We start from the raw sequence: 19,549 nt of genomic DNA, 5'->3' as shown, positions 1-19,549 counted from the left end.
AGGAGCAGAGGGAGAAGCAGACTCCCAGCTGAGCAAGGACCCCGGGATCATGCCCAAGCTGAAGGCAGACGCTTAACTGACTGAGCCACCCAGGTGCCCCAGGAGAATGTGTTTTTAACAAACCCTCTAACTTGATGGAATTTCCCCAGGTCTTTAATTTCTTATAAAACTGTTCGTGCTTTGAGGATATTCAAATATTATTTCTGTAATGTTCAGTTAGTTGTAACTTCTTGTTGATGCCTTACCTACCTTTTTTTCTGTGGGTTTCTATGTGAATCTTCTAATCTAAAAGATTTCTGTCTTCTGGCAGAAGGATTTCCCACACTTTTTGCGTTGATAGGGTTTCTCTCCATAACAGTCCCTGACAGTAAGTGATTCTGTCTGGGTGAAGGTCCTCCCCACACATTACTCACCCAGTGCTGCTTCATTTTGCGACTTTTCTGATATAGCAGGTGTGACTGCTGCTGGAGGCACTCTCCGATCATTCATTATTTTCATAGATCTTCTCCTTAATGTGTGTTCTCTGATTCTGAATTGAGGGTTTGCCTTCGCGCAGAAGGTTTTCTTTCCTCAGCCCGTTCTTTGATATCCAAAGAGGTGTTCTTCTGGAAGAAAGGTTTCCCACGTTCTTTACAGGTATAGTGAATTCTCTGATGTAGAGCCAAGATGGGCTCTGACAGAACTTTTTCCTACATTCAGTATCATAAGATCCCCCCACCATGTATTATCTCATGTTTTATAAGACTTCATAAAAAGATTTCCCTGCCTGTGTTACAGTCATGTGATTTCTCTCCTGTATGGGTAATTTGAAGGGTAAATTCTGGCAGAAGGTCTTCTACCTTCATTACCTTCTAAAGGTTTCTCGTGTGTGTGCGGGTGCTCAGATAGAAAGTGAGAACTGATCTCTGGCAAGAGGCCGCTCCAAGTACGCCATTGTTAGTTTCCTCCCATAAATAAATACATATATATGTATATGTGTATATATGTGTGTGTGTGTGTGTGTGTGTGTATATATATATATATTTTTTTTTCCTGGTGTTTGAGAGACTCAGTTTGACGATGACTTGTGGCTAAAGATATGTTCGTGAAAGTTACAAAATTTCCTTTATGAATTCTCTAATTCTTGAGTTTTGACTTCACGCAGAAATATTTCTCACATTTGTTGGAGTCATAGAGCTTCCTTTTCATACTAGTGCTCATGTCCACTGGAGCTTTATGTTTTGGATAAGAGTTTCTCTACATTCACTGCATTTACGTGGTCTCTCCCAGCCTGAGTTCTCTCGTATACAATGAAGACTGCCTTATTATTGAACATTTTCTCAATCTCTTATGGCGTAACAATTGCTTCAAAACTGGAATTTTTTGATAGTGAAAATAGTCTTCCTTATGAGGCTTTTCTGACTTTGATGATATGCTCCCGGACCGGCTTCCATATGCATTTTCCTGCATTTAATATGGAGGATATTACATCTACTCTCACATCCACTTCTCAGTGAGATCATGAAGGTGCTTCTTTTCACAGCATCTTTTCCTAATAATAATTTTAAGATATATTTCAAAAGGTTACAAAATAACTTAGTCCTCTGAGAAATTCAGGGGAAGATAGGGGAGGAATGAGATCACAGTGGAGGTGCTTAGCACCTTGCTCTGAAATTTGTGTCAAAGGACTCTCCTCAGTCTACAGGTTTCCAGTCTTTTCCCTTCCTCTTCTTCTTTTTTTTTTTTTTCCTTTTTTTCTTTCTTCTTCTTTTTTTCCTCTCCTTCCTCTTCTGGTCTTGATCTCAATGGCAAATTAACCTTCTCAGAGAATCACTACCATCAAGATTAAAGGAATAGACTTAAAGTCAGGGTACTACCTTTCCACCTAGCTTTAATTTGTATTCCCTTGAGAGGGAGACTCAAGACTACAAATACTCAAAAGAAAGAGTAAAAAAGTCATCCTAGCAAGAAATCACTGCCAAACTGTGATTGCTGCTAACCTAATTTTTTTCTGTTAGAACTCTTCACTCCTGAACCAATTTCAGACCATCAGCTCCTTCTTTTCACCCTTTCCATACATGAGTCACCTTTTACATGTTATTTTTCATGCAGGAAGAGGGTTTATGCACAGCTTAAATGTTTTGTCAAATATATGATCTCTCTCCTTAATGTTTTGATCTTGAAGAAGAACTGAAATGTTGGCCTTGGCTTTCTGGAAGCTGTTGATTCAGGTAATCCCATTTTGCAAAGGTGTTCTTGGTAGCCGTGACCCGGGCGTTCTCCAGCTAGCTGTGGCTCTTTCTACATCCAGACAAGGCCACGCCAGGTCTCAGGCATGCCACCCTAATCTCTGTGCAGGCCCAGTTGCTGCCCAGCTTCCTGGGTGAGATCCAGACTCACATCTGGATTGATCCTGACTTGGCAGAGTCTTAACCAGGCACACACTTCACACAGTACCTAAACCTGGGTGCCCAGGTCCTACTTCCCAGGAGCTTCTGGTCTCTCTAAAAGGCGGTCGTTTCTGTAGGTTCTCCTTGTGAAAATTAAGAGGAATGAAAAGTGAAGTCAAAGCCATTAGAAGCAAGAGTAGAGTGTCTCTAGGAAACTCACACTGGGAGAATTTGAGGGTAGCCAGAAGAAGTAGCAAGAAGGCATTTTAATGTCTAACAAGCAGGTATCAGCAAAAACTGTTTAGGCACTGGGAACAAGGAATTATATTAGTGGGAGACAAAAAAAAATCAAGCCTCTTGTTTAAGAAACAACAGATCACTGTTGGAGTAGTTCTAATATGTGCTGTTGCGACCCCTTTTAGAGGGTTGTATTTCCTAATAACGCTTATTCTCTGTGATGCAGTTCATACCTTCTCTAAGTATAGAGAACAAAAGAAGGTTGCAACCAGAAGAGACCTAGAAAACTTATTTGTTCCCTTCTTTTAAATGAGGAAATTAGGCTCTAGAGAGGAATAATAAAATATCTCGATCCTGGCATTTGATGGTTCTTTATTTATTTAAAAAATACATCTACATGTGTTACAATATTTATTATAGGTAATAATTACAGCTATGACTTTCTGAAAACTTACCATGTGCAGACTCATGACGAGCACTGTGCATGAATTGTTCAATTTAATACGACTCTATGCTATCAAGATTATCCTCATTTTATAAGTTTATAACATCCTGAAACTCAGGTTAAGTTAGGGTGGCCCAGCTAGCTAAGTAGCAGACCACAGTGGTCTGATCTCCAAGCTCACCCTCTCAACCATTTGATAAACCCTTCCCTTGATTTTAATAGTGCCATGGGTCATATTAGTCATTGTGACAGAGTTGAGGCCAGTGTTCACTCCCCTAGGAACTTCCATCACAGGTGGATCAGTACACAGAAAGTTCTCCACTGTTGTTAGAGGTTGATGTCAGATTTGGTTCTGAGCTACCTAATCTCCAGAACAAATAGGGAATGGCAATCCAATGATCAGCGTCCATGCAATAGAAACTTCTTATCTAGAGAGACTGTTTTCCCTGATATGGGATATTTCTTTCACGACGTCACATGGAGGAGAGACTGATGCGTGGCCATTGATGTTCACAAACTGTTCAGTAAATACACTAGTGAATTTTGTAAGGCTCTTCCTTAAACTTTCTTCATTGTAGGCCAGTGGTTTAATGCCAAACATGTCTCAGCAGTTCCATGAAGGCCAAAGAAAGACCACATGTGATATCCAATGATTTGACTTCATTGTGTGGTAAATTGTTGAGCGTTTTATATGAATAACAACAAATAAGATTTATGGGACTTTTGCTTAGTATGTTAAGTGCTGCGAGTAAGAACTGCATGAATATTGCCCCACTGAATCCTCACACAGCTGTCAGTGTGTTTTCATCCCAGATCCACATAAAATATGCCAAGGGAAAAAAAAAAAAAGTACTTCAGAATTTTCTTTTCACTAGGTAATTAGATCCAGCTTTTTTTTTCCTTCCTGTTTTCATATTACCCTTTGAAAACAATGAACATACTTCACTTGCATACTTAAAGAAGGAAAAGCTTTCCAAGAATTTACTTATAACCTTCAATTTAAACAATGGAAAAATCAAAGAGATTGACTCATCATAATGGTGGTTATGGACTGTTTGACTCAGTCATGCTCTCCAGTGTTAGTTCAATTGGAAAATAATTTGTGGAAGAGCTTAATGGCCAATTGGCTTATATACTTTTATTTATTACTCTCTCATCTGAGTTGTTTTGAGCCCAATAGTTGATTGTGAAATGTATTGTTTTCCCAAATTTAAATTTTAATGTCCATTTTTTAGTGTTTTAAGTTCTACTGTGAACACCCTTCTTAGTTGTGTACGTTTTCTTGTTTGGGGCTCCTACCTAAGGAACTAAGGTCCCAGTATAGCAGGTTTAGCAAGGTTTTATTTGTTTGACTTCAGATTTCAGCTGACCTCTTAGTTCTTTTCTGTGATCAGGAAATGCATACACCTTATGCTTACCTTATCTTGCAATCATAATCATAGGACCATTTTGTTGGTGTTGGCCGTAGATGTTCACCCCTAAATTAATTTATTTCATTACCCATTTAGAGGATGCTGAGTGTCATTGTAGGGTAGAAAAGAATTAGGAGACACAGACACTGACTGAAGATAGGGAAGATAAAAGGGTATTGTCACTTCATTTATGGCCAGATGTCAAATAATTACTGTGGGCAAGAAAACCTCTAAGAGATGAGAGGAGGGAGACAGGAGGTGCGGACCGGAGCTGGATGGGAAAGGACGTTTTGCAAAGTTGGAGAAGCAAAGAAAAGGACTTAGTGAAATGAATGAATGTAGATGCCATCTGTGTGCTTGTCCCCCAGCCCCTGGTGCTCTCTGTGCTTTGCTGTGCCAGTGTGGAGGCAGAGCTCAGCACGGATTGCTTACCGGGCACACTCTGTGTTCATATAAACGTTGGGTGTCATGTCAAATGCTGAGGCATTTGCTAACAGTACAGAGAAGGGCTTTATCCCTCCCTCTCCACAGCTAGCGATGGGAAAGGCCTGGTTAGCACTGTCTTGCAGTCCACCCCTGTGTGCTTTCTCTCTCAGACCTTCTTCCCCCAGTGCCCACCCTCAGAGGCTGAGACTTTTCCCAGAACCCCCTCTTCCCTGCCCAGCCACCTCCAGATTTCATATCCAAAGCTATCAGCTGTCATACTGTTAGTAATGAATCCTACCGTAAACGGAATCCACCCTCCTTGGAATATTTTTACCTCTCGCAGCAGCAAGGAGTGTAGTTCCTACCTATAAATGAATTGTGTTCAGCAGAGTAAGCTGCCCTGATGGAAGCTGAGTGTTAAGAAGGAGGATTGAGGACCTCTTTGCTAGAAGGAATAATGAAGCTTTAAATTCCAGAATAAGGTATCGGGACTTTGCACTATGAAGGGAAGGAGGAACCTCTGATGGTTTATGAGCAGGAGATGTACACAATAAAAAAAAGTAACGATTCCTGTCCATGTTTGATAGAAGTAAGATTTTATTGGTTCAGATTTCTCTATTATAACCTGTTTTTACTCTTTCTTTTCATTTTCCTCCCAATGATATAGTAAAACTTGATTTCTTCCATTAAGGTAGATTCTTTTCTCTTTATTCCCCTACTTTCATTCAGGAAGCCGGAAGAAAAATGTTAATCCTCTGAATTTACTTATCCATTTTGCTGTGACAGCTCACCTTTGTTTTTGTTTGTTTCAAGTTTTTATGTAAATTCTAGTTAACATACAGTGTGGGGTGCCTAGGTGGCTCAGTGGGTTGAGGGTCTGCCTTCGGCTCAGGTCATGATCCCCGGGTCCTGGGATCGAGTCCCAAGTCATGCTCTCTGCTCAGCGGGGAGCCTGCTTCTCCCTCTCCCACTCCCCCTGCTTGTGTTCCCTCTCTCACTGTGTCTCTCTTTGTCAAATAAATAAAATCTTTAAAAAAAAAACATACAGTGTAATATTAGTTTCAGGAGTAGAATTTAGTGATTCATCACTTACATACAAACTCCCAGTGCTCATCATAACAAGTGCCCTCCTTAATCCCCATCACCCATCTAGCCTATGTGTTTATAAAACAAGTCTGACATGCAGAGGAAATGAAAGCAGATTTATTTTGTTTGGAGCAAGGGGGCTTCCCCACCATTCCCTGTCCAGCAATGCCCCTGAAAGTGTCCCCACAGGACCTGGGATTGAGGACCGTACCTCCCCACCCCACCCACCTCCCCTCCATCATCCCTCAGTGTGTTCTCTATAGTTAAGGGTCTGTTGTATGGTTTGTCTCTCTCTCTTTTTTTACCCTAAGAAACAAAACAGATGGGGGCACCTGGGTGGCTCAGTCGGTTAAGTGTCCCACTCTTGATTTTGGCTCAGGTTGATGGATCAGCTCAGGTCATGATCTCAGGGTTGTGGTATCAAGCCCGGGGTGGGGGTTCCATGCTCAGCAGGGAGCCTGCTTAAGATTCTCTCCCTCTGTCCTCCTCCCTCTTCCAGGCACATGTGCTCGCTCGCACGCTGTCTCTCTCTCTCTCTCTAAAAAAAAAAAAGAAAGAAAAGAGATGAACATAGGGGACATCTCACCATTGTTGACACCACTTTTGCCTTCTGTCCTTGCAATCTTTTTATGGGAACACATTTTGTCTCTTTTTTCCCCTCATGGCCTCTAGAAGTCATAATCTGAATTTTATTTCTCATACTAGAGAAGGCTTGCATTATACCTTTTAAAAAGCCACTTAATCCTTTTAAAACCTCATTTTTAGGCATTTTTGGGCCCTGGAAAAATTATTATATGGCACAATGAATGTGAACCCTCCCTTTTCCCCTAAGTCTAGGACCAGACTTAGTCTAAATAACTTGGCATTTTTATTGTTTTCTCCTACACTCTCCCCAGGTTTATTGCAGTTTCTAATTTAAGCTCACTGTGATAGCCAGAAACTAGACGACTTCATTTTCAAGAGGATTTCTCTGTGTGCACTGGCCCTGAAGCTTAGGGTCAGTGGTTTTGTGAACCACAAAAAATATATATATAATGAAACTTTCAAGCAAAAAATTTATATAGTTTTATTGGACTTTTTGAATATATCCACCCCTGTGGTAAAAGATGATTATTCTCCTAGGAAACTACTTAAAAACAAAAAATACAAACGATAACATTCCTAGTCTTTCTCTGTACATGATATATCTATATCATATATATTAAGTGGTTTGCAAGGTAAAATATATATATTTGTTATAGAACATGGAAAGAGTCCATTTTGCTAAGAGTAGTTTATAAAATGGAAGGAAGTGTTTTCCAATGGTATGGAAAATGCAGACTTACGGAGTCTGGAAGGATTTGTAAAAACCACTGGTCCCAGTGGTTTTAAGGTATGGTCCTCAATCCTAGGTCCTGTGGGGGCACTTCCAGGGGCATTGCTGGACAGGGAATGGTGGGGAAGCCCCCTTGCTCCAAACAAAATAAATCTGCTTTCATTTCCTCTGCATGTCAGACTTGTTTTATAAAGAACCACCTTTCCTACAGCTAAAACTACCCAGGTGATTTCTGAACACCTTTTGTAGATAGAGTAATAATAAACTCAGATAAACACATAGGTCTATGTGGTTCCTGATGTTGTTACGATCCTAATGTGTAAGTACAGTAAAGTGTATTTAGGTAATTGTTATTGGTGGAACAATGTACATAGGAGACCCGATGTTGTATTTGAAATTAGAATTTTCTGAACGTATTCTTTCACTCCAGGGGCGGACACAGGGAATGCATTTGTCATTGAGTATTAAATCTGGTGGCAATAGAATTATTGAAAGTCTTTGTAAAGAGATAATTTTAGGTTTGAATATTGTGACAGCAGGTGGAGCTAGTAGTAGAAACTGTATTTCTAGGCCACTTAAAGAGCAGCGAGGTGTATAAAACTTAGCAAACCATTATGCGTTGGCTTTGGAAAGTGGTTGTACAACTGGAGGGTGAGAGCCAAGCTGAATGAAACTTTACCCTTTGTAGAAAAGGGGCTTGCACTTGGATATGTGTTGCCATGCACGATAAGACAAGTTAAGGGCATGGGGGTGGAGGGAGCAGTGGGGATATGTTTTCATGGCTTAATATTACTTGATGACCCTTGGAATATTGACTTTAAAAAATAAGGCATATGATCCTGTGGGAAAATAGTGTAAAAGAACTTGATGACATATATGAAGTTATTGTGTTATTAGACTGTGGTCCTTTTTAAGTGGTTGTAAACATTCCATTGAAATCCACATTTTCTCCTAGGAAAAACTAAAGAACATTTGCTTTTTATCCCACAGGCTTCTGAAATAAAGACCTAACTGCTTTATAGCTCCAAATACCAATAAGTTTTCTGAATATGTAATTTAGAAGATATTACTACTTATGTACTTCTGTGTGTGTGTGTGTGTGTGTGTTTGTGTGTGAATCACACATTGAACCATGGAATTGTCCTGGTTTTTTTTTTTTTTTTTTTATCATTTCCCTAAATCAGATGCAATGATAAGTAAAGAGCAAATATTATGCATGCATTTCCTTTCTCTCTGAATTTCGTTTGCTTTTTTACTATATCATATGTATTAAGAAATTGGGGTTTCTAAAATGATGGTTTATTTTGGTGGCTAGGTGAATAGAAAGTAACCTCCTTTTGGCATTAGTTTTACAGAGTTATGAGATCATTTAAAACACACATTTTAATGCTTTTTGCTGACAACTAGAAATAAACATTTTCCTATTACTTTATTTACTTACTCAACAAACATGTACTGCATGCCTACTATGTGTACTAGTATTATGCCAAACACTGGGGATACAATTTTAAACCACATACAGTGCTTCCTCTCAGTGCTTCTCAGGCAGACGTGTGATCAGATAATTTCCATAGGACCTAATAGATTCGAAAAGAAAATCACTTGTGTTATGAACAGAGGGCTGTTGGGTCACAGAAAAGGGACTCAACTGGGAGAAATCAGGGAAGACTTGCACTGGTTGCAGAGGGAAGGAGAGGTAAACTTTCAGTAGAAGAAAAAGGAGAAGCGCATTCCAGGCAATGTGCCCAAAGGTATGAAAGGGTCTGTTGCCTTGGGGAAGCCTCAGGAAGTTTGCTCGGGAGGCCAGAAAGGTAGACGGGGCAAGATGGTAAAGGGTCTCGTAGGGCATGCTGAGATCAGTGAATATATTATTCAGGGATTTCAACTAATCTAGATGCTATCTAATTGATGAGCTTTTGGTGTTCATGAAAGTAAACAGATTTGAACCTGTAGGAACGTGGCATGACTAGACTTCAATTTTATCCTCAGCAAGAAATCTCGATATGTCCTCTGGTCTCAAAAGTGCCGAGATGAGAACAGAGCTGCGTCCCTGCATATCTTTAGCTGTGATGGGGGGAAAGGCTGCATGCACTGATTCCATACAACACACATTTACCGAGCACGTGCCAGGCACTCTGGGAAGCACTGGGAGGTGTGCCCTCTTGCTTAGGGTAGATGCAGCTGCCTTCTTGACTTTTTTTCCACTTCCTGGAATGTTCTTCTTCCTCACCTTTAGCCAGTTGGTACCTTCTTGTCATAGGTCTTATCTTAAATATTCCCTCTACTTAGAGAGCACTCCATCAGAATCTACTCTGCAGGAGGATTCCCGTGATCCTTTTATAACTTCCCGTTTTCTCCCTCATCCACGTGCCGTGATTTATAATTACGTGTCCATGTGCAGTTGAAACTGTGCAATCACTGTCTCCCCCACTAGACCAGTAACTCCCTTGGGACTGGAATCATGTGTGTTCTTTTTTCCCCTCTATTTACAGGGCTCAACACTGTGTGGCACACAGTGGGTCCTAAAGAGTCATAAAAGGAGCATTTAAACATAAAGATAGATTGACTTTTAAAGTTTCTAAACCTTTAACTACAAATAAGAAAACCTTAGGAAATAAAACTATTTTTAGTAAACTATAATTGATATATGACTTTATATTAGTTTAAGGTATTTAACAAAATGATTCCTTATGTGTATGTATTGCGAACTGATCACCACAATAAGTCTAGTTACCACCTGTGGTCATACGGATGTTACAAAATTGTTTTTTCTTATGATGAGAACTTTCAAGATCTATTCGCTTAGTAACTTTAAAATATACAATACATTATTATTGACTATTGACTATAGTCACCATGCTGTATGTTATATTCCCATGACCTATTTATTTTATAACTGGAAGTTTATACCTCTTGATCCCCTTCACTCATTTTGCCCACTCCCTCCCCCCCCGTAGTTACTGATCTGTTCTCTGTATCTCTCAAGTTTTGTTTTGTTTATTCATTTGTTTTGTTTTTTATATGTGGTATCATATGTTATTTTTCTCTGACTTATTTCACTTAGCATAATACCCTCCAGGTCCATCCATGTTGTGGAGAATTGCAAGATCTCATTCCTTTTTATGGCTGAGTAGTATTCCATTGTGTGTGTGTGTGTGTGTGTGTGTGTGTGTGTGTGTGTGTGTGTATCACATCTTCTTTAGCCATTCATCCATCAATGGACACTTAGGTTGCTTCCATATCTTGGCTAGTATAAATAATGCTGCAGTGAACATGAGGGTACAGATATCTTTTCAGATTACTGTTTTTGTTTTCTTTGCGTAAATACCCAGATGGGGAATTGCTGGATCAGATGGTAGTTCTGTTAATTCTGTTTTCCATAGTGGCTGCACCGGTTTACATTCCTACCAACATTGCACGAAGTTCCCTTAAGAAAACTATTTTCTATGTTATTTTTTAAAACCCGTTGCAACTATTTTCAGAAAGGTATACAGCTCAGTATTACCTTACCAAAAGTGCAAGTTCTTAAAAATTAGCACATGGTTATTATATGACTTGGGGCTATTTTTAAAAATAGTGATACATTTAGTAATGGAAATTCTGAGTTACTAAAATGAACTGCTCTTTTTATATTTTGGGGGCTCAGTTCACTAAAATGTTTAAATTCTTGACTCTACTCTTTAAACCTACTACAAAGATCACATTAGAATTCATTTTAATAGACATTGTAAGCACAGTATCTAACCTCATATGATCACGCTGGGCTCTTTTATTATGAGAATCACAGGAAGCAGAGCCCGAGGCTGCAGAGTAGTGGCGGGGCGTACCCAAGGCTGGGGACGATGCCAGCTCTATTGTTTATGGAATATTCTCTCCACCTTTATCTCTGGTGTGCAATTGGTATTGACTTTTGAGAAACTACTTCTTCGTCCCGATCTCCCGGTTGGAAAAAAAAAAACCCACCATAATGACATCTGGCTAGGAAAAAAAAGAATCAAAGAACCATAAGGAAAGAAAAATTAGGACACTTTGTTTAATAAGTAGTTTCAGGCCTGTCTGTTACAGTGTTACACTTTTTTGAGGTCACCATTCCTTTATCTCCTGGAAAAGCTCAGTGAACTCCAGCAGTGCCTATTGTTTCTGCTATTGATTCCTAGGGTTGGGTCTATTTAGCATTTTGCAAAATGTCTTTTCAACTTTATAGATCTTTAAGAATATGCACTGTTCATCAAAACTAAGATAAAATTTGTTCATGATATGTATCACTTTTCATTTATATTTTTGTTTTTTTCTTAAAGAGGAAGATGGTCACTTTTGGCAAATTGTTTTTTCTAACTTTTAGGTATATTGCTTGAGGAGTTTTTAAATATTGTTAGAAAAAAGAAGGAAGTTCAACTCCATCGGAATGAAATAAGACACATCTTCACAGCTTTTGACAGGCACTGTAAGTATCTTTAAATTGTTTTGATATAAAAAAATTGCTATTAAGAAAATTTGCTATGTACTCTCAGTAAATAAAATAATCAGTATACTTGGAAGATTATTTTACTGTATTCATTAGCTATTACCTAGATGTTGGTGTGAATTTTTTTTCTCTATCACAGTCTTGAACTCTTGACATTTACCATGGATAAAATAATATTTAGAGTTATGTAATTATACTTAGGATTTGCCTACACTGTAATGGGAATAGCAAAAGGGCTGGCCACATGGGGTTATAGGTCATGAGCCACCTACAAAGGTGTGGGGAACCGTAAGGCCTTTTCCTTTGACTCCTACTTTGACCCACACTTTCTCACGCTGGATATAGCCGAGAGAAGTGACTTTGAACTCCCTGTGCTGCATAGATCACACACAGGATGGAAAGACTCATGGAGTCCAGGGTCAGCATCTTTGCTGCTGTGATGTTTTCCCTCTAAATATTCATATATTATAATTCTAATGCCAAGCAAGAAAAAAAAGTGAATTTTGAAGAATAAATTGTTTTGGCAATTCACATAGACTTGAAGCCTAATGCCATTATGGCAGTGTGTGTCTGCAGTCCATTCCCTGGCACTCAGAGAATCAGCTAATGACCTGTGAGATCATCTGGGCCTGCACTGAAGGAGAGTGGTGGTTGATTCTTAAATTCTTCTGATGAGACAATCTCAGATTACCTTATATTTACTGCTTTTCTTCGAGTAAGAAAGTTTCACACAAATATGGCTGAGATAGCAGTTCATAGGGTTTATAGAAGTAAGTGAATGTTTTATATTTTCATGTCAAATAGATCGTGGGTATTTAACTTTGGAAGATTTCAAGAAAGCATTTAGGCAGGTGGCTCCCAAGTTATCAGAAAGGACTGTTCTGGACGTATTCAGGTAAGGCACCAAAATCTTTATATACACCCACCCCTCGATTTACCATTTGCTTTTACAAGTTTTCAGCCTTATGGAGAACACTTATGTATGCAGATTTTTCCATCTGTACCCTTGATAGTGGAGTGCTTGCACACCAGGGAAGTGTGTATAGATATTTGTTGGTAAGGGTGGGAGAGGAGCAGGGGGAAAAGTAGAACTTCTTTGTGTACGTATATATTGACCAAGAAAAAAAAAATGAAGCTTTATTAATGTTTCATCAGACACAGGTTACACGTGGGTCTTGAGTTGTCTGAAGAGAAGAGTGGAGGTTGCTTGATGGTGGCCCCCTCGTTCATTTGCTTTCAGAGTTGTTGTAAATGTTGCAGTTCATGCATCCCTGATAGAGGAGACATAATGGTTATATTATGTCCTTTATTAGATGACTCCTGACAATATGGGCAAGTGGCTTAAACGTAGTTTCTGTTAGGAAGCTGTAGAGTGAAGGTCATATGAATGGCGCAAGCACGTGCTGACGTGATAAGACAGCAGAGTTGAGTCTTCTCTGAATCTTTGTGTGAGCTCTTCCTCAGCTGTTCCCAGGTGTATCCATTAGTGGTCCCTATTGCGATAAGAACCAGAAAACCCAGAATCACGAAACTCAAAAATGACAGCACTTTATTTCTCCCACATGAACACAGGCAGTCTGGGGCTGACTTGAGGGCAACATGGTCATGAAGGACCCAGATTCCTTTCCTCTTTCTGTTCTGGCTGCCTCAACACCAGGTATCTCCCTCTTGCTGCAAGGTGGCTGCTTAGATTTCAGTGATCACATCTGGATTCCATCTAGGTCAGAGGAAAGGGAGCAGAAGAGATTCCCTTCCTCTTAAGGCTATTCATTGTTTCTACTTACATCCTAGTGATCCAAACTTAGTTTTAAGGTGCTGGGTAGCTGTAAGGGGGAAGAGACTGGAAAATGTCCTCTTTGCTCTGGGTAGTCATGTGTCCTCTGAGTTTCTGACAGAGAGGAAGAAGGAGAGAGTGGATACTAGGAACGTAGGGAAGATGTTCCCATTGGGATAAAAATAACTTCATGAAATCTGACCGGAAGCCATCCCTGCTCCATAGAAATTATAAAGCAGGTTATTTGAAATAAGGATTTGCTCTGTCACTGACAATGACCTTTATGAAGTTCTTTTCCTGCAACATTCATAAGCAAGTTATCGAGCACGCTGTTGAAGAAGAGCAAAGGAGTTAAAGCCAGAAGTAGACAGAATGCCATAGGATGCTGTTACTTAGTTGATTCTAGAACAGCAAGACCTTTGAAATATGGTAGCATCTTTGTATACACTTGGTGATGAGATGAGTAATGAGCGTCAATGTATTTCTTCCTCATGGAAGGAAAGAATAGAGAATTGTTACTGCATTTTTCTTTTAACAAAAGACAAGTGTCCATGTTTGCTGACCTTTATGTGTTAAACGGTTTCAGTAGGTGTAACCTCATAGTTCAAGTGTATTTTTGAAAAATACACTTAACTATAGCCCTTCCCTATAGAAGCAGTGTTTTAAGAATGTGTGAGAAACTACTTCTCAAAAGAAATCTGTGCTTCCAGGAGAGCATTTTTGAAAATGAATGTTTGGAAATGTGATTCTATTTTAAAAAGTGATATATGACACTTATTAAAACCCTTCACATCTGCATGTTCAATAAGTTGAAAGTGGAATGTCCTAACCCAGTGGAAAAAAATCTTATAAAGTTTCAGTGGTTTTAGAACACAATTCCTAAAGATATAAAAATTCAATAACTTTAATAAGCTTTCAAGAGCAACTAATATCAGGAGAGATAGACATATACTAGCTGAATTTCAGTTAGCAATAACAATAAAATAATAATTTTTAGAAACCCTTAAAACACCCCTGAACCTTTTCCTTATTGGAGGATGGAATTATAAATCAAGATACTCAGTGTCATGAGGCCATTTTCCCACTTAGGTCCACATATCTTCATGAGGTATCTTTGACAGCCATTAAAACCAAGTATTAAAACAAATTGCTCGGGCGCCTGGGTGGCTCAGTTGGTTAAGCGACTGCCTTCGGCTCAGGTCATGATCCTGGAGTCCCTGGATCGAGTCCCGCATCGGGCTCCCTGCTCGGCAGGGAGCCTGCTTCTCCCTCTGACCCTCCCCCCTCTCATGTGCTCTCTCTCTCATTCTCTGTCTCAAATAAATAAATAAAATCTTTAAAAAAAAAAAAAAAAAAAAACAAATTGCTCAATCACAAAGGATTAAATTGAGATGTTTGGAAATTATAAAGTATATTAAATCACATTATTTTTATTAGTATTATTAATAATTTCTAGTGATAGCAAAAATCATTTGCCATTAAATAAATAAAATATTTTTATCTTTAATTCTTTAGAGTTTCTATATTATGCCTTATAATGTATATACTATATTAATATAGCAGCATGTGTGCATATAACCTGTAAATAAACATATGAAAGGCCCACAAATCTTATACTCCCTAGGATTATGGATTGAAACAGTTTGGAGACCACAGCCAAACAAGGCATTTTAGTTATTTGAACGTGCCCATTTTAAACACTCGTTTTTATTATTTTTAGCATCACAATCCCTTAACTGGAATTAATGATGCATAACAAGTATTAAATGAAGTTGTGAAACCAAATAAGGAGAGAAAAATAGTTCCTCTAAGTGTAGATTGAAGTAGGCCAAAAACACAGAGATGTCTGTCTTCCACACAACTCTGTGTCAGTGGTTCCAACAATTTTCAAGAATAAGGAGAAAAGCAGCTGCTAAGGCTGTTAGTGATACAAAATTACACGATGTTTCTTAGGTTAGACACTCATTTTTGCACAGCTGGGGTAGCATTTGACTTAATTGACCGTTGGGAATGGAGTTCATTTCCTACGTACACAGTTACCCAGAAGAAAGCTGATATCCAAAGACCCTAGAAGAACATCACTAGAGAGGGAGAATCCTAATTAGACAGAGTCATCTTTGGTGTGAATGACTGAAGTTTTCATTACCTTTAATTCATTGACTGCCATATTCTTCATAAAGAAACTAATAAAGATCAAAAGTGGTATCTTTCAGAAGTAGTTGTCCATATTACATCTTAATTTTTTTAAGCCATACCAACCAACCACAACAATAAAACCAACCAAACAACCAAAACAACCAATTCAAAAAGACAGACTTGAGGCATAAGATGTCAAAGAATCATTTTGCTTACAAGTTGACGGATCATTCATTAAAGCATCGCAAGAGCTAAATGAGATATTTTTTGGAAGGTTTGTGAATTGCTGCCTAACTACTTTGGGAATGTTTACATTATTGATTTTATCATGAATAAAGGCTGTATGATTTTTAAAAATACATATTGTCAGGCTTTATAACACTACATTTCTAATGGGTATATATAGTATAACATTTATGATTGGCAACCACAATCTCTTTTGTTTTAGTTCTACAGTTATGTGGATTCAAAACTCACTTCCAGGCCTTGTGCCATAGTTTCTGTTTAGCTGAAGTCTGTCCTCTAGTAGGGATCATAACTGTATTCCCTGGTGTCTTTCACATTTCAGAATGTTCACATGGGCCATTGTCCTTGAATAAAAATTTATAGTGAATTGAACATTAACATTTTTGAGTCATTTTCCTTTTCTTTGAGAATGCTGATTATGCTTATGTTGAAAGGCCTTTTAAATTGTCTATTAGTTTCTATTTCATTGGCTTGTTTTGCTCACCATGTCTCTTCACATACTTTCAGTGAAGTCTGTTCTTTGACTGTGTCCAGTGCGGCTTTTCTTTTTCTCTTCTGTGGTTTTCTTTCTCTTTTACATTTCTTTCTTGAGCTATATATGCTGATGTTTAATTTCCTTTTGTTATTTTGCTATATTATTTTATAGTATCTTCCCTAAACCTTTCTATATCTACTTACAACTCTTGTTTTATAGAGGTGTTTGCCTTATTAGGGGAAACAATGGTTTTGAGATTTTTAATGAGTGATTGCTTGGGGGCTGCTAATTATAGCCTTTTTCATATAAATTAAGGAAAACAAGTTTTCTACCAAGGGAAGGGTTTCGAAGAACAAAGTTACTTTCTTAAACCAAGAGATGATATGTTATGCAAAAAACAAAGAAATTGGTACTAGTTTATTTACCTCTAAAAATATCCTAAAATGTTTAACATGTGGATTCAGATTTTGAGATTCCTTTCAGTATTTGAAACTTTGCTTTCTACTTAGAGCTAATAATTATGATTTTTGTACTAAAATTACTGAGGCTATATCAGAGGTGATGTTTCATTATTCAGAAGTTCTTAGGGAATCCTTTTTCTGAAGATCTTTTTTTTTTTTTCCTACCCACTACAAATGGCAGAAGTTCAGGAGGTTTGAGAACTGAATAGTACTGTTTGTACAATAGAATGAATGTGAGATAATAAGCTGTTTCTAGCACTAAAAGGTTAAAAAATAACTTTCTTCTTTAATACTAGTGGAACTTATAGAAAATTTTATAGTTTTTTTTTTTCTTTTTTAAACATTCAGAAATCCTCAGTGCCTCTAACAGGTAAGGTTAAAACTATTTAACCTGGCTCTCCAACATCTGGTTCCTTTTCACACTCATCTTTCGTTAGCCCCAAATTCCTGTGTTTCCCTTGGCATAATGCTTGTTCTTTTGAACATGTGATGTGTATTTAAACTTCATTCTCTGTTTCCCCTGCTGTTAGTGCCTTTCTCTACTTCCTGCCTGCCCAGATTAGACCTACCTTTCAAGGTCCTGCATGATAAAATTTTCCTTTTCTTTACATTGAACAGTCTTGTCTCCTTTTGCTTAAGTTTGATAGTATGTACGGTTGTATTTTTTTTTCACTTCATAAACAAAAATGCAGTGTTTAGGATTATCTTCATAAGATACACAACACAAGCTCTTTGAGTTTATGAGCTTATTCGCAACTTCCAGTGTCCCCAGCTTGGTGCCTCATGCGTTGTACTTACTTAATAAATAATTGTTGGTTCATTGTTACTTACTCTGAATGTCCAGTGACAGTGAAATTCTCACTTTCAGGGTTTTTTTATGGTTTAATTTATTTCTTCTAAACTAGGAAAAAGTACTTTAAAATGCAATCAGGAGCTTTATAACCACATGTGGCTTTGCCTTCCATTTTTCTCTTTTTGCATGTGGTTTTCATGAATCAATCTCTGATGGCCTCTCTTTGCTTTATTTTGGGGTTGCTTGTGATTCACAATTTAGCATCAGATGTTATCAAGGAGCTGGCTTCATGTTCTTTCCTGACTTTGCCCGCCATTAGCACCCTGTGGTATTTCTGGCAGGCCTTTTTCTCTGCGTGGGTATATTTACTTCTCCATGCCTAGGAGCTTTCTCCATCTCATTGTAAGCACTGAGATTTGCACTTTCCCACCACCTGTCAATTGGCAAAAAGCTCTGGGAAGCTTCTGCTTTCCAGCCATGAAATGAAATGTGGATGTGCATAAGGCCCACTCCCTGGTCGACCCACTGTCTGAGGTTCTGAATACGCAGGCAGATTGCCAGATACTAATGTAATGTGGAAATATCGAGGCACCAAAACGCTCTCTAATAGGGACTGGAGACATTTAAAGTTATAGCTGATATTTTTGGTGTAAGAATCTCACTCTTCATATTACGTGGGGAAGGTCAAAAAACAAAGAGCCTCTAACTCTCCTCTTCTGGCTATTAAAAATTGGTTGACAATAAGAGAATCATGACTTGTTGATGAATATGCCTTCAATGTCAGAGTTTCAGTGGGGGTAGGGGTTTAGGGAGTGATGGATATTTTCTTGGCAGAAAGATCATATGTGTCTCATGTCACGGCCATTATAGAGGGAAGGATTGTCATCAACTTGGGTAGAATGAACTAACAGACTCTTCTGTTATGCTGATTGGAAGAGAATCTTACAGAGCCAAGGGGCCTAAAGGAAAGTGATTTAAAATAGCATTTACTTTTCAGGGCGCCTGGGTGGCTCAGTTGGTTAGTAAGCATCCAACTCTTGGTTTCGGCTCAGGTCATGATCTCAGGGTTGTGAGATTGGGCCCCATGTTGAGCTCCGCGCTCAGTGTGGAGTATGCTCGGGATTCTCTCTCCTTCTTCCTCTGCCCCTCCTCTCTCTTTCTCTCTCAAATAAATAAATAGAATCTGTTTTTTTAAAAAAGATAGCACTTATTTTTCAATTTGTTCTCATCTCTTTTGAAGTAATATTGCTCACTGTGTTCTTTAGCTATGATTCCTTTCTGCCGGTAGCACACTTGTTGCACATCATTTTCTCGGACAAGAAAAGATTTCCCAGTCATTATTTTGTGCATCAGAATGGTTCTCTTATAAATGTAGTCATGTGACCTCAAGAAGAGCACAGCTATTATAGTGAGTACCTACTGTGATGAATATGATTATTGATCCAGAATTATCTACATGCTTCTGTGTATAGAAAAGTATTTTTTTTTAAAAGCCTAGAAATCATATCTCATTCTTTGTAATCATACACAGATAGCTGTTACAAGCTATACCTGGTTGTGTAAGTATGAAGGCCGAAGAAAAAGACTTCTTGAATTTTCAATTTTCATCTTACAAATTTTTGTATCTTCTTCGCTATGGTAATGCCTTAGTTTTTATTTCACTTTTTTGTTTCCAAAATTGTATTGTCAGAGATTTCCTTTTCTGATTATCCTCTTGCATGTGGTTCCTGAATGGGCAGTATCAATGTGTGTAAGTGTCCAAGCTGACCTCAGAATTTTATTTCTTTGGGGATTTCACATATAACATATTGAATAAAACTGTACTTTAAAAATCCAGCTATAGAAATATATGCTAATCATTTTAAGAAAATGGCAGTTTTTCAGAGGGTTTTTAATTGATTTTGTACCG

The 19,549-nt window shown here is 38.3% G+C and overlaps 1 protein-coding gene across 5 annotated transcripts in view; it reads left to right on the top strand.

The window, feature by feature from the left end:
* The window catches only part of EFCAB11 (EF-hand calcium binding domain 11), a 141,012-nt gene that overhangs the window by 7,368 nt on the left and 114,095 nt on the right, over positions 1-19,549 (top strand). For 3 of the 5 annotated variants that reach the window (XM_032405766.1, XM_032405767.1, XM_032405765.1), the window contains exons 4-5: positions 11,633-11,734; positions 12,560-12,650. In XM_032405766.1, coding sequence (XP_032261657.1) covers positions 11,633-11,734; positions 12,560-12,650 — 193 coding nt within the window. Of the gene's footprint in view, positions 1-11,632; positions 11,735-12,559; positions 12,651-17,195; positions 18,605-19,549 lie in introns of those variants that run through there. The other 2 variants (XM_032405769.1, XM_032405768.1) reach the window with 2 other exon arrangements.

The sequence above is a fragment of the Phoca vitulina genome, unplaced genomic scaffold (assembly GCF_004348235.1).
Source record: "Phoca vitulina isolate PV1807 unplaced genomic scaffold, GSC_HSeal_1.0 scaffold7, whole genome shotgun sequence".
NCBI classification, from domain to species: domain Eukaryota; kingdom Metazoa; phylum Chordata; class Mammalia; order Carnivora; family Phocidae; genus Phoca; species Phoca vitulina.
The sequence above is the reverse complement of the archived record's forward strand: the minus strand, read 5'-3'. Positions and strand labels throughout refer to the sequence as shown.